At 33.9% G+C, this 14497-nt stretch overlaps 1 protein-coding gene across 1 annotated transcript in view; it reads right to left on the reverse strand.

Annotated features, from left to right (window-relative positions):
• PREP (prolyl endopeptidase) overlaps positions 1-14497 on the reverse strand; it is a 144173-nt gene that overhangs the window by 22547 nt on the left and 107129 nt on the right. The window contains exon 11 of the mRNA XM_051997461.1: positions 3098-3234. Coding sequence (XP_051853421.1) covers positions 3098-3234 — 137 coding nt within the window. The remainder of the gene's footprint in view (positions 1-3097; positions 3235-14497) is intronic.

Below are 14497 nucleotides of genomic sequence, written 5' to 3' on the forward strand. Positions count from 1 at the left end.
CCAGTCCCACATTCCAACTATTTGCTGGACATCTTTACTTAGAATTCTCCTGTCTGAAATTTTATGTTAATAGGACATTGTTCTTCATTCAAAAAGTAGCTCCTAAATACCTATTACACAAAATCCAAATACTGTATTTCATATGAAATTCAAGACCTTATACAATCTATCACAAACTGAATCAAATTTCATTTCATAGATACAATATCCCATCAAAAGTGGACTATAGTTTTATCACATAGACAGTGACTGTATTATTAGATTCTAAGGTCCAGAGAGTGATATAAGAGATTACTTGGAGCGACAAACACTGAGCAGAACAGATTACCTGTTAGACTGGATCACCCCCAAGAAACTGCAAAGCAACTTCTTTAATCATCACATCCCAACAAACGGCATAATGCCAGACACTTAATATAAAGTTGTGAATAAATGGTAATGCTACTTAATAGTAATTACTTGAATTTGGCTTCATAGTCTATGTTGGAATGGATGGTCTAACCTAAATTCACAATGTGGTAGTCATAGAGTTTACAACACCAATCACAGAAGGGGACATAGATTGCAAGGATGTTGTATAGATTTCAAAAAATATCCTATAATCTAGCCAAAGGTCAGTGCTTGAGAGTGGGAAAACCGAGGAACTGAAATTCATGTTTTAAGAGAGGAAAAAAAGATAGGAAATTATTTTTTAAAAAACTGAATTCCAAATAATTGAGTATAAAGGTCTTTTATTTAAGAACAAAAAAGCAAACCACCTGTTTAAGGTACATATTCTGTTTTTTACAAGAAACAGGAAATTAAAGTCAAGTTTGCAGAGAAAAGAAAAAGACTGTAATTGTCTCTTACATAAAATGACTCAAACCTGAATAATGTGAATTTTAAAAAGAAGTACTAGAAAATATTCACAGAAATAATGGGAGAAGAATCATAAAATAATGAATTCCATGTTATCCGAAAATTTAAATAGAAAAATGGTAATGCTCTGCATAGAAAATGTACTTAAATATTAGAAATTAGATGATCAGAAGGGTTTAATAAAAGATTCTTAGTGTTACTAAAGTGTATAACTATTATGTAAAACATCATTTTCTTTGCAGGGGCATGCCAACAGTGAATGGTGTTCCTCAGATCCCAATGATAGAAAAACATCAGGGAACTACTACATTAAGGTTGTACTACAAGGAGGACATAGCCTTATCACCAAGCAGATAATCCAGAGCCTGTACCCAAACTAGAAGTCCAAATATATAAACTTGAAGATTCTAGACTAGCAATTTAGTGCCTATGACTTGGACAGTTAGAGAGATAAATAATGCCAAATTTGTTTTTTAAGTTAGAAGATTTCTAAAGTCCCACACATTTTGAAATGGTAAAAACTTCTGGAGTCAATAAATTAGGAATGTTTGAACAAAGCAAATAAGTCTCATCACTGACAGGTTCTTTGACTTTTTTGTTGTTGCCTATAAAAATTTTTGGGAAGACAGAAGGCTTTAATAAGTGGTTATTTGATCCAATCAGAAAATCCTGTTTGTTTTTTTTTAAAGACCGCTAAATTTTGAGTTGTGGAATCAGATTCAAATTAGGAGTATAAATGTTTTCTATATATACACATATATACATATATGTATGTGTATGTATACATACATAAAAGCATCCATGTATAAAATAAGTGAGAAAAAATTTGAAAAGCAAAGTAAAGAATTTATTTTAAGTTGGCAATGTTCACTAGTTGAATTCAGTCAACAATTATTTACTGAGCATTGGGTTAGGTGGCAGAAAACCATGAAAGATCACCATTTGTGTAAAGAGGTTCATTACCTTCAGGGAAATGAAATGTTGTTTGTCCAGAAGCCCAGATGGTCATTCTAGGGAGTCTATCAGGATATACTCTAATCTAGGGGGTTTTAACCTAGGGTTTGGGAACTCCTTTGAAAAATATTTTAAAAACTATGTTTGAATAAAATTGCCTTTCCTTTGTCATCTTACATATTTAACTAATGGTATTTAACATTATTCTGAAAAGAGAGAGCCTTAACTTCATCAGACTGCTAATAGGGTCAAATCATACAAAAAAGGTTACAAAGCCCTGGACTGGTCATAAAATACTTGTGCTCATAGCACATGAAACCAAAAACTGTCCATCACAACACCAAGTGAAAACCTATTCCCAAATAATTCTCTTCCAAAATCATAAAAATATTTGCAGTTCTGCCTATTTTAAAGTCTTCAGAATAAACCTCTTTTCTCAAGGTCTTCCTAAATACCATGAGTCCAAATGAGTAAGAGTAAAGTAACAAAGTAAAGATTTTTCATTTCCCGAGTTTAACAAATGGGAATACAGTAAAGATATTCTTTCTTAAATAAGTTGCAAGTTGAAGATGTGAAATGTATAGAAATAAGGTAATGTATGTCCCTGCTTACTATTTTCTGCAAGGTACACTTTAATAAATGTGCATTAAAGTGGTTGCTACCACTGACTGTAAAGTTTGTAATCATGCTATTATCAATAATCTGGGTTATGACTTTTCCCCTCAAATGTAAGTGGTACAATAAAAAGAGCACCTGGGTTTAAATCCAGATTTTCTATCTATAAATTAAGGGGGAAGAACTAGCAAAGAACTAGGTCCCTTTCAGCTCTCAGTCTATGATCCCATGATGCAATCATATTGGAACAAAAGAAGAGGACAGAAATTAGATTTCTATAAAAAAATTATTCAGCTTTCGATTTTCTACAGAATAAATCCTTCCATTAAAAGTATTTCTACTGTTCTTTACATGTCAAAAATGACAGTGTTCAAAAAAAAAAAAAAAAAACCAAAGCAAAACATTAGAAAACTCATTAAAAACACTTCTAAGTCAAAAGGAAATGCTTAATTTTTACCAGGGAAAGGAAACAATTATCTAACATGATTATTAAATTCACAGGTAATAGAACATCTGAATAAAATGACCTTAAAAAGTCCCCAAATGAAAATACCTTTTACTTATCTTTAAATGTTATCAAATCTAACACTGTGTCATGGTCTTTCTATGGAGATCTATAAATTAGGATAAGACATAAGACTGTTGAGTCTCAAGAACATTCCACATTTACCTGTAGCTTGGTGTAATAGATATATTGAAGCCCCCATAGCCATATAAGAAAGCAGGATGAGAGCCATCTAATTTAATTCCTTTCTTATGTACAATGAACATTGGGATCTTCGTACCATCTCTGCTGGGGTAGAACACCTAGGAGAAGAGAGAGGATAAGTTTAGATACAGTATAATACTTTATATGTTATGTAAGCTCTCCTGTGTTCTTTTTGAGGAAAATCGAAAAACAGTGTGGCTGACCCAATTTTTTTCTATAACTGACAGCTAAAAAATTAGATGGAAAAGTGGATGGAGTATGGAATCTGGAAGATTTGAGTTCAAATCTTGCATTAGACCTTTGATAGATGAAAGACTTTTAAGGTAAGCCGTAGTGTCTGCCTCCTTATCGTAAACCCCAGTGTCTGCCTCCTCATCTACAAAATGTAGATAATAATAACACCAATCTTTTGGGGTTGCTGTGAGAATAAAAGAGATAGTGTTTGCAGAAGGTTTTGTTGTGATGACTGCACTAGCACCTAGGACACCCCAGAATCAGCTGGAGTCAGGATAAGCAAAAGTCCTTAGTCTTTATTCTTGGTCTTTAAGGCGCAGGATTTAACAGGATGGAAGCAGAATCTCCACGACCACCTTCTCCCTCCTCTACAGCCAAAGTGATTCTGGCCAGTCTTACTCCACCCCTTAGTCCCTCCTACAATCCTCTGTATACACCAATCATTGAGCCAGCACCACAGGATAGTGGGAAGGACCATTTTCCAAGTACATGCCCATAGAGTATTGTCCAATCAGTAATTAGCCCTAAGTGCTTGAATCGACCTCAGTCCAACAACTCAAGAGTTTCAGACCTCTACATCTTGTAAATCTTAAAGTACATATAAATGCTACTTATTATTACTATGGTTTCAATCCATACTTTGCCCCTATGTAGCAGTGTCATTACAAATAATTTTACTTCTGTAGTCTCCAGATTTCTCATCTGTAAAATGGAGTCAAATCAAATGATCCAAACATTTCCAACATCCTATGCTTTTCAGTATCTGTCTCTCTTCTATCAATTATGCCTTAAACTGATCAATAAGCTATATCCTTCTCTACTGTTACATATCATGGTTTATGGAGGAAAAGAAAGAAAGCCCGTCCCTCTGCCCGATAGGGTCTTTCCCCACACATCATTCCTATGGACTCTCTTGAATTTATAAGTAAAAGTTAGATTTTCCCTTCAAAGTGGAATGCAGCATTATGTTATAGTGTCTTTACCAAAACACTTATTAGAAAATGTGAAATGTTTCACTTTTTAAAAGCAAGTGTGGCCCTGTCATTTCCGGAACAGAAATTCAACAGACACAAATCAGCAATCTTTTCCCTTTAAAAAATGTTTTTATGATTTGAATCTTCACATTCTAAATCTAAATGCAGTTTGGAGTTACCATGTTATCATCATTAATTTGGAAGATACTAGGAACTAAGACTTTCCAATAGGAGCTCTTTGGTTAGAGCTAGATACTTTCAGCTAGGAATGACAGCTCTTAGGACTGTCTTGAACCTGGGTAATATATCCCTTAATAGTCTTAAGTAACATTTCCAGATTCCTCAATGACTCAAAGGAGAAAGATTATCAGAAGAAAGAGATATTAAATGCAAGTAAAGGAATGAAAGGAAAGAAAACACCAGATCCATTTTCTATAACCACAAGAGGATGTATCGTAAATCTACTTTCTAGGGAGACCGAACCTCTCTATTCATCACTCCCACTCTACCCTACACCTAAGACCGCCTTCCCAGCTTGGAATGCTCCCTTGCCAGGTTCTTAGCAGCAGGCTGCAATGAAACAATCAGAAGACCTCTCTGTCTGACTCAGAGCAAGACATTTAACTTCTTTGACTCTTAAGCTTCCTCATTTTTAAAACTAAAGGATCTGACTAGACTTTTAAGTTCTCTTTTAGCGCTAAATATCTGGAAACTGAGGTTCTGAGAGGTCACAAAGAGAGTAAGTACCAGAGGCAGAAGTCAAACCGAGTTTCCTTGTTGCAACAAGAACCCCTGCAGGATGATTACATGTTTGGACCTATCTTGGAGTCTGTTGTCTGAGGACAACTTGAAAATCACATTAAAAGATGTGAACATTTTAGAGGACTAAGCAATAATGCTCATGCTCTTTAAGGTTTACCAAGTGCTAGAATTCCTATTTTCTCATTTAGTTTTCTCATCAGCCCTGTGATACAGGGGCTATTATCATCTTCCATTTTACACATGAAGAAACTGAGGCTCAGAGAGTGATTTAAGGTCATAGATTTAGAGGTAGAAGGGATCTTAAAGGGCATCTAGCCTAGTGTAAACCTTTTCAACATATCTACCCACCCCCCAAACCCCCAAATTAAATAAGTGTATGGAGGCCTGGAGAGGATAAATGACTTACATAGGATTATATAGGTAACAGGAAGAAATGACACAATTAGGATTTGAACCCTGGTTTGTGATGCATTAAGTTTTTTTTTTTTTTTTTTTTTTTTAATCATACCACACTGCTTCTCAATCTTAAAAACTATGGTCAGTGATTGTAGTCTTCTAAATTGTGAGTTGTGGAATCAGATATGCAACCTCCTGCTTACCTTTTTGTATCCAATTCAGCTAAAGATTTTACCATACCAAAACTACTGTGGAGAATTTCCAAGAAGTACAAACAACTAGTTTAGAAAGGAATAAGTATTGGATATTTAGAAGAGGAAGGTCATGGCTGAAAAAAGCTAAAAAGCTTGGATCTTTTCTTTTAAATTAGTAGAAACAACTGCATCAAATTACATTTGTCTTTAGAAAAAAATACTTGAAGTTACACGTGTCACATTAAACAAGCTAACATAAAATTAAAACAAATTGAAAGCAGTTTTGGAATCAAAGGAAGTTCATTCTAGAAAATTGGAGAGGAGAGGAGAGGAGAGGAGAGGAGAGGAGAGGGGAGGAGGAGAGAGGGGAGGGGAGGGGAAGAGAGGACAGTTTTACTTAATAAAAGGAAACTTTTAAATTCATGTTTGAAAATGCGAAGAGAGTTGGCAGGAAATGTGTAGCAAGGAAAAAAAAACAGTGATGCTTCAATTCAGTGGAGGAAGAATAGAGAACTGAAGGATATTTAATAATCACCTCTAGAAAACAGCCTAGTAAAGAGTCTCACATGATTCTACTTTGAATCATCTGAATCAGATCAGACCAAAAAGTGAAAAGTGTTTCACATGACTTTATCAGATTACAAAATTTAGAGTAATAGACCAGAATTTAATATTACATCAAAATTAATAAATAATAATGGATTTGAAGTTCTATATTCCAACTGGGCAACCATATAAAGAATAAGGAAGCAGCCCACTATTAAAATAGAAAATTGTTTTCCTGGAATGCTGAAGGGTAACAGGATCAGTAGAGATTACTGAGGAAAAAGATAGCAATTCCATAAAAAGAAGATGGTTGGAGATGTGTTTGTAAGAAAGACAATGTCACTAAATAAAGGCCCAAGTAGATTACAAATGGGGAAAATATATGCTTAAGTCCCATCTTAATACATATTTACTAAATGAGTATAAGCAATTCATGTAAATGCTCAGGACTCCAGATAACTTTTTATGATAATAGCCAACATTTATATATAGCCCTTTATAGATTGCAAAACATTTCATTACTGTTGTCTAATTTGATTCTTATAGTAAAGGTTGGTGCTATTATCATCAACATTTTGAGGCTGGCAGGATTCAAAATAAGACAGTACTTTGGAAAAAATTGGAGAATCACTACATAAATTTAGGTTACTCATAGCTTTTCAAAGTTAGAAGGTTAAGTTTATATCTAGAGCAATTAACAATTCAGCTTGTACTGAAGAACTTTAGTGACTTTTTCAGGAGCTGAATCTACTTTTGGTCAATGTTAACTGTCAGTGAATTTTCCCAACTATGTAGAAATTTGTCTTTCGATAGCTTTTAGCTACTAGCAGAAATAGTCGCAGTTCTACTTTTTTTGACTCAATAATCCCTCTCTCCCACATGAAGACTTCTAAATACCTAGAGAATAGCAATTCTGGACAGAAATATTTACTTGTCTAAGAATCAAAAAATGCACTGACAGATCACAGAAAGCCAGCAAGTTGTAACCTTAAATAGTACAATTCTTTAAAACTGGAAAGGACCTATGCCAAATTCCTAATTTTATAGAAAAAACTGAGGATTAGAAAACTTAAGCTCAAGAGCAAACAAATATTAAGAAGAAAGGTTTACTTCCAAAGCTGAATGGGGACATACGAGACCATTAAATCCAACTCTTTCATTTTATTTTGTTTGAGACTATCTTACCCAAGCTAGAAGTACAATGGTCCCTTGGGGAATAATATAATGTTGGTGGGCAAAGATATCTTGCCCTATTCAGTTTTTCTGACCTGTGCTGTTCTATATCACCTCAGGAGGCCTAGTGACTACTACTCCCAGGGAAAGTCATTGGGGATAGTCTCATTAGTGCGCATGCCCAATTAGTTTTAGCTTCCCTGTAGCTCTGAATTTCTGAAATCAAGAGATCCACTAGACTCAGACTCCCTAGCTGCAGAAATTATTGACATAAGCCCACACTGCCCAAGCCCCTTTGTTTTGTAAATAAAATACCTAAAGTTCAGGTATTAGGTGACCTGCCCATCATTACATGGTTATTAAATGTCAAAGGCAGAATTTAAGCTAAGGACCACTGATTCCAAGACAGACTTCTAATTATACTACATTGCTTTTGGCAGAACTGGATTTGAACTAGGACTTTCAACTTCAAACACAATCTTCTTTCCATTATGTGATGACCTGTGGGCGGATTGCAACAATTGGTTTATTGATCTATTATGTTAACCACATAATTTTAGACTTCTCTCTTGTCACTGTTCACTAAATAAAACTCAACCCTTGAATACTATTAGCTATCAAGTAACTGACTCAAAGCTCTATATATAAATATTCTTGTTCCCAGTGTTCTGACAGTATTAACTAATTCAGCCTCTCTACCACATTGCAAGACTTATCTTTACCATTCCATCATTTCCCTACCTCCAAATCTATTCCTAGGTGGGACCAAGTGAAACAGGACAGAGATTAAGACAGAAAGAGCATCAACTACCAAAATGAAAACAAGATAGCTTTAACTAATTAGGATACTATGGAACTTTGTATTTATGTGTCTAAATCTGAAACCAAGTAGCTGGTGATACATATAATCTTTGGGGGATTAGACTGAACTTCATGTCTAAATACAGTAATACTGTTTTTTTTAACTAATCTTCAAGGGTGAAGGAATGGGGAGTGGATAGGTGGGGATTAGGGAATAGGGTAGAATTTAATTATCAACCTATAATGAGCACTAGATTGTTAAATAAGGAGACCTGGGTTCCATTTCTGTAACAGCCACTCAGTAATTGTATAATATTCAACACATCAATTCCCCTAAACCTCAGTTTTGTCCACTTGCATGAAGGTGTTGGACCACATGATCTCCTAAGAGCATCTCTCATTTCTCACAATACATGAAAGGGAATCTCAAAGTGCTTACTATATTCACTTGAGTTCTGATTACTAAATGGGCCAAAGAATTTAGGGCTAGGAGGATTCATTTAGCCCAAGGTTTTTAATCCTTTTTTTGTATCATAGACAGTCTGGTAAAACTCTTCTCAGAGAAATATTTGTAAATAACTGAAGGAAATGCTAAATTTCAATGAGAGATTAGTGAAAACAAAGATATAATATTTGTTCCTATTCAACTTTCTAAACTTTCAGAAATCTACCCAAAGACATCAGGTTAAGATTGCCATGATTTAGTCTAATCCTCTCACTCCAGAAATGAGAAAACTACAAGTCAGAGAAAGTTACCCAGCTACCCAAGACTTGTATTATTTTAAAGGAAAAAATAAAAAATAAAAGCTGACAAATACAGGATTTGAAAGACAACAGAATGTTAAATGCTGTAAGGGAAAGTTGAGATCAGCTGGGCCAATCCTCTCATCTTAAAAATGTAGCAATAAATACAAATGACTCAACAAAAGTCATGTGCCAATTATAGTTATGGTAGAATAGGACTAGAATTCAGAACTCTCATTCCAGTGGTTTTTTCCCCTATGCCATAAAATAAATTTAGCTTGTGCCATTATTCTCTGGGTTCAATCAAGTTATAATTCCATACTGGAATTTACTTAGTGGAAGGATGGGGAATCTTTTTTCTGCCAAGGCCTTTTGAATATTTATAACATCATTCAAGGGCCATAAAAAATTATCAACTTACAAAAATCAAGGGTGGGGGAGATTGTTGAACCTAATTTTTAGCTAATCATTGCATGAGGCTGCCCTAGCAAATGATTTCTAGGGCCTTTTACAACTCACAGGTCAGAAGTTCCCTCCGCCTGATTTAGGACATCGAGTACTGCTTATTGAGGAAGTAACAACATACCAACATAATAAACTCTTAAATGCTAGATTTCATTACTTTTTTTTTTTAAAGCAAGATAAAAACTCACCATTTTGACATTATACAGAACAAAAATTAATTATATATAAAAATAATTAGGAATAAACAAAAAAAATTTGAACAATAGTTCAAATGAAAAATAGTTCACTTTCTGAACCCCATTTCTTTTTTGTCTTCCTTACCCTTTTGGAAAGTAGACTCATAGTAGTTAGAAAAACCATGCTAGACAGGAGCTACTCCAGTAACTAAGGAACAAGTCTGTTTAGAAATATGATTCTCTCTAACACATGTTAATGGTAAGTGATAGTTGTAAAATAAAACACTACAAGCTGCTTGGGCACTTAGCTTTCAAAAATCAATTTTAATAATATTTAAATAAAGTCTGGCATATGCAAATCATCACAAAAATGAAAAATAAAAGTTCTATAAGGTTTACAAGTGCTATTTAACATTGTAAGTCACAGACATAAGTGAAATTAAGAGATTCTTATTATTTCTAACCATTTCAAACTAGAATATTTTGAAAGTCAGAGATAGCACACATATTCCAAGAACTCACTCCAATAACTAAAATAAGAAACAATTTCCTAAAAAGTAGGAGAAAGGAGGAAGGGAAGGGGCCTAAAGGACACATGGTTTAGACATGCAGTAAATATTTCCACTAACAACAATTTTACAAAGGCACTAACTAATCCAAAACAACTTAGGTCCTAGGCACCACTTTTAGCAGTGAATGAAAATTATTAAAATTATGATAAATTGTTATAAAATTAAATTTTATTTAAACAACCAACAATTAAAATTGCCCCCCCCCTTTTAAAGAGAATAATAAAAATAACAAATCAAGGTAGAATTCTTGCACTCCTGCTGTCTTCATTAAAATAAATGATTATTTTTCCTGAGATGATTAAATCTACAAATAACATCAATTCAGTTGAGACACTGCAATATGAAAAGCTACTTTTCAGACAATTTTTAATAGATGATTCAATCTGGTTCAGATTTGGTGTTATGTAAATACCATGGTTTATTCATGCTCATTGGTAATGGGAAATGCTTTTCTATCTGAGAGATTAAGGTAAACTGCAAAGGGCAAGCCCTAGGGAGAAAAGAATGTCTGGTGATACCAATCCGACCTAATTTTAGACTGTGACAGGTTTTACTGGAAAGTTGGGGTTTTGCTGCTTCCCTTTCTATATGAAAGAGACATACTGGTGCTGCTTATTATTTGTTACTATATTATTTGTTTTGCTTAATAAATCTATAAGAAATTGACTGAATTAAAATTCCACTATATCCACAAAACCTCAAGACACAATGATCTCTGCATTATTTTTCAAAAATATAAGCAAATAAGTTTTAAAAAATCAGTAAAAGTTAAAGCACATAAACAATTTTCATATAAATATGAACTTTACTTGAAAATAATTGTTCTTACTTTACAAGATGATACTTTAAAGGACATTTACATTTATGCTATCATGAAACAGTCATTATTTATTATGAATCAGACATTTTTTATTAATTTACCTTTTTTACTATTAACAACACCAATATTTCACTTTTCAACAAATAATACAATTAGTGGAAGAAGTTCCCCATGCCGACAAAATCACAGATCCTTCTTCATATGATCACTTTAGGAACACAAATTAATTTTCTTTAAGAAAATAGGAGATGGTCAGAGTTAAATTCCAGTATTGTTATATCTTTTTGAGGTTCCTAAAAGCCATAACCTAGAATGTCTAGGAGAGACCATAAGATCATAGATTCAGAGCTAGAAGGGACTTGACAGAACTTTGAATTCAATCTCCCTCATTTTACAGATGAGAAAGTAGAGACTAAAAGATTAAGTGACCTGTCCTGGATCATACAATTAATATGTACCTAAAGTGAGATTTGAATTCACATTTAAGTCCAGGGCCTTAGTCTCCACAATATATATACCTTTCTAAGGGGGTGGATCAATGTTGTAAAATGTTGCAGAGATGTCAAGAATTAGGAATGAGAAAGATCCTTGGTTTATCAATGAAGAAGTCAATGGTAATTTTTGGGGAACAACTTCATTTGAGTGAAGAAGATGCAGGTCATATTCTAAGGGTTTATGAAAATGAGGAGATAACAGGAAACAGAAACAATGACTTATTTTCAGGAGTTTGGTTGTATAAGAGAAAAGTGCAAGAGGCAGATAGCTTGAAAAGATGGTAGAAGTGAATGGAGATTTTTTTCCCCCAAGGATGGGGAAGATAGGAGCAGGTTGATAGACTTTTGAGAAATCATTGGATAAGGTGAAAAATAAGGAATGAGAAGTGTTGATCAAAAAGTCAGATTCCTTAAAGGGAACATGATATTGAATGATGTGATATGGAATACTTGAGAGACTTAGAATCTTTTCTCATTCAATATTTTATATCTATTGTCCTCTGCTCAAGGACATCTTAACTGGGAGTGACTTTAGATAGCTCATAGAGTGCAGCTTCTCATTCAGTGTGGAATTTCTTTGTTTTATCATGCCTGAAAGATGGTCATCCAGCCTCCCTCTGAACATCTTCAGTGGAATACGTGCTGAACCAAATATCAGAGGAGCTGGGTTTGATTCTTGGTTTTCCATTTACTATCAGTGTGACTGTGGAGAAGTGATTTTACTTCTCTGGGTCTTACTCAGTTTTCTCATCCATAAAGGAGTCTTTAATCTATAATTCTTACTATTATAATCACCTTTAGTGACAAATTTATGACTTAATTTACTAATGAAGCAGCTCTGTCCCACTGTAAGCGAATTTTAGTTGTTAAAAATGTTCCACTGGTTCTAAAAATCAACAGGATTCTTCTTCCAATCCTGTCACATTCCAAAGTAACCTCTCCCTTGCTCAAGTATTTGAGATCGATCGATTGATCGATCTATCTATCTATCTATCTATCTATCTATGGGATGCTGTGTTCAAGAACAAAGAAATGTTTCTATTAGAAGGTTGGGACTAGGGTAACCATTCTATATAAGACAATTCTCATGATTTTCTCTCTGTCAGGGAGGAAGGGACAACATTAGGCTTAAGTAGAGAAGACAGTTAACTACACGGTGTGATTTGAAGAATGCCATGAAGTACTGGTTTTCTCACTAGATTACCATAGAAACTTTCCTTTATTTTCCACCATTACAGTCTGAACTACAAACATAAGGATAACTCTCCAGAAAGCCACTGTCCAAAAACATCTCAGCTGAAGAGACTCATGGGTCCACACATAAAAATCAGTTTGTTGGAATAACTAGTCCTGAAGGAATGACATATATGGTGTCTATCTTTTAATGACAGAGAAAGAAATGACTTGCCTGATGTCACATAGTTTGTCTCTGACAACTTGTAACTCTAAGCAAGTCCCTTTACCTCTCTTTGGATTTCACTTTTATCTGTAAGGCAGGAATAAGCCACAGAATTCCATCTACAATGTTTACTTCAACAGGTCTTTGGAAATATCAAACATGAAACAAACAAAACAAAAAGGATAGTACAAAGACATTATTTATAGCTACATTATCACTCATTCAAACAAGTATGGAATAGTCAACTATGCAAAGAAATATATAAAGTACAGGATAAATATAGGACAAAATTCCAGTCCTCAAAAAGCCCAAAGCTAACCTAAAAAAAAAAAATAGATAAGGTCCCTCTTATAATCAGGGTAGCTAGTTCTAAAATCATGTACCTAAGTAACATACACTTAATGTACAAATAACCTAATAAAATCAAAGGCTACCAAAGAGTTTCATATAGCTAAAAATGACTTAATGGATTATTACTCAGAATATTAAAATGCCCTGTAGTGTAATGAAAATTTATGATTAAAGCATAAAAATGAAAGCGAAATGCAAATGAAAGGTTATGGCTTAACCTGTTCTATTGTAAATGTTGGTCTGGCATAATTTTATTCTATAATGGCAGAACAAGTACCTAAAGTTGTGACTTTTGTATAAGAAGGGAAAAGGAAAAGTTGTTGGCAAGGACAGATTGGCTCAGGTACATACATTTCATGTAAAAGTAGAATGGGAGTTTGATATGGGAGACTGGGTTTTCAGGATAGCCACATTGCTAGGAACAATACTGAAATCATTGATAATATAATGTTTTAACCCCTAGTGGGGAAAAAAAAATTCCATTAGTTAAGTTAAGGCAGGAGGGAAATCAACTTTAATCACATCATTTAGAACCACAAATATAAATAATTTCCTAAATATAATTTGGGGAAAGTCCTTCCCTTCTTCCATTACACTAGAACTTGAGTTAAAAAGCTTTATTTTTTAAAAAAGCTTTGGTTTCTGGAAGACCTTATTAAATAAAGAGAGATTTCCAGGAGGAAAATTTTCTAGGCCCTTACAGCAATGTGAATACTATACAAGTCTATCATATATATGTGAAATTTCTTTGGGGATGAAGCCCCAGATCCTGCCTATATAGCAACTGTTTTCATAGTGTTTGTCCCTTTGGCTTAATCTAGGAGATAAAAGGAATCCTTACCTTCACAGGTTAAAACTCTGCTATAAAAACCCTTGGGTTCTCAAAGTTCTTAAGGTTTATATTCAGATTTTAAAGTATTTGTTAATGAGATCCACTTCCTTTGTTGGACTTCCCTGTAAGGTATAAGAAGTATTGTGTTCTGCAGCATGAGTATTCAGAAGTAAACTTATTAAGAGTTCTCTAAAACAAAACAAAATATTACCCTATCATAGAGACTCAGAAAACTGTCATGTAAAAGTGAATGATAACTATGAATGGCACAAAGAAAAATCAAAACAATTTAAAATTAAAATACAGAATTTTTAAAATGCTATTCCTAAGAAGGAAAAGGGTAGCTAGATGGTACAGTGGATAGAGCCTGGAGTCAGGAAAACTTATCTACCTGAATTCAAATTAGTTTCAAACATTTAATAATTATG

Source organism: Antechinus flavipes, chromosome 4 (genome assembly GCF_016432865.1).
Source record: "Antechinus flavipes isolate AdamAnt ecotype Samford, QLD, Australia chromosome 4, AdamAnt_v2, whole genome shotgun sequence".
In the NCBI taxonomy this organism is placed as follows: Eukaryota; Metazoa; Chordata; class Mammalia; order Dasyuromorphia; family Dasyuridae; genus Antechinus; species Antechinus flavipes.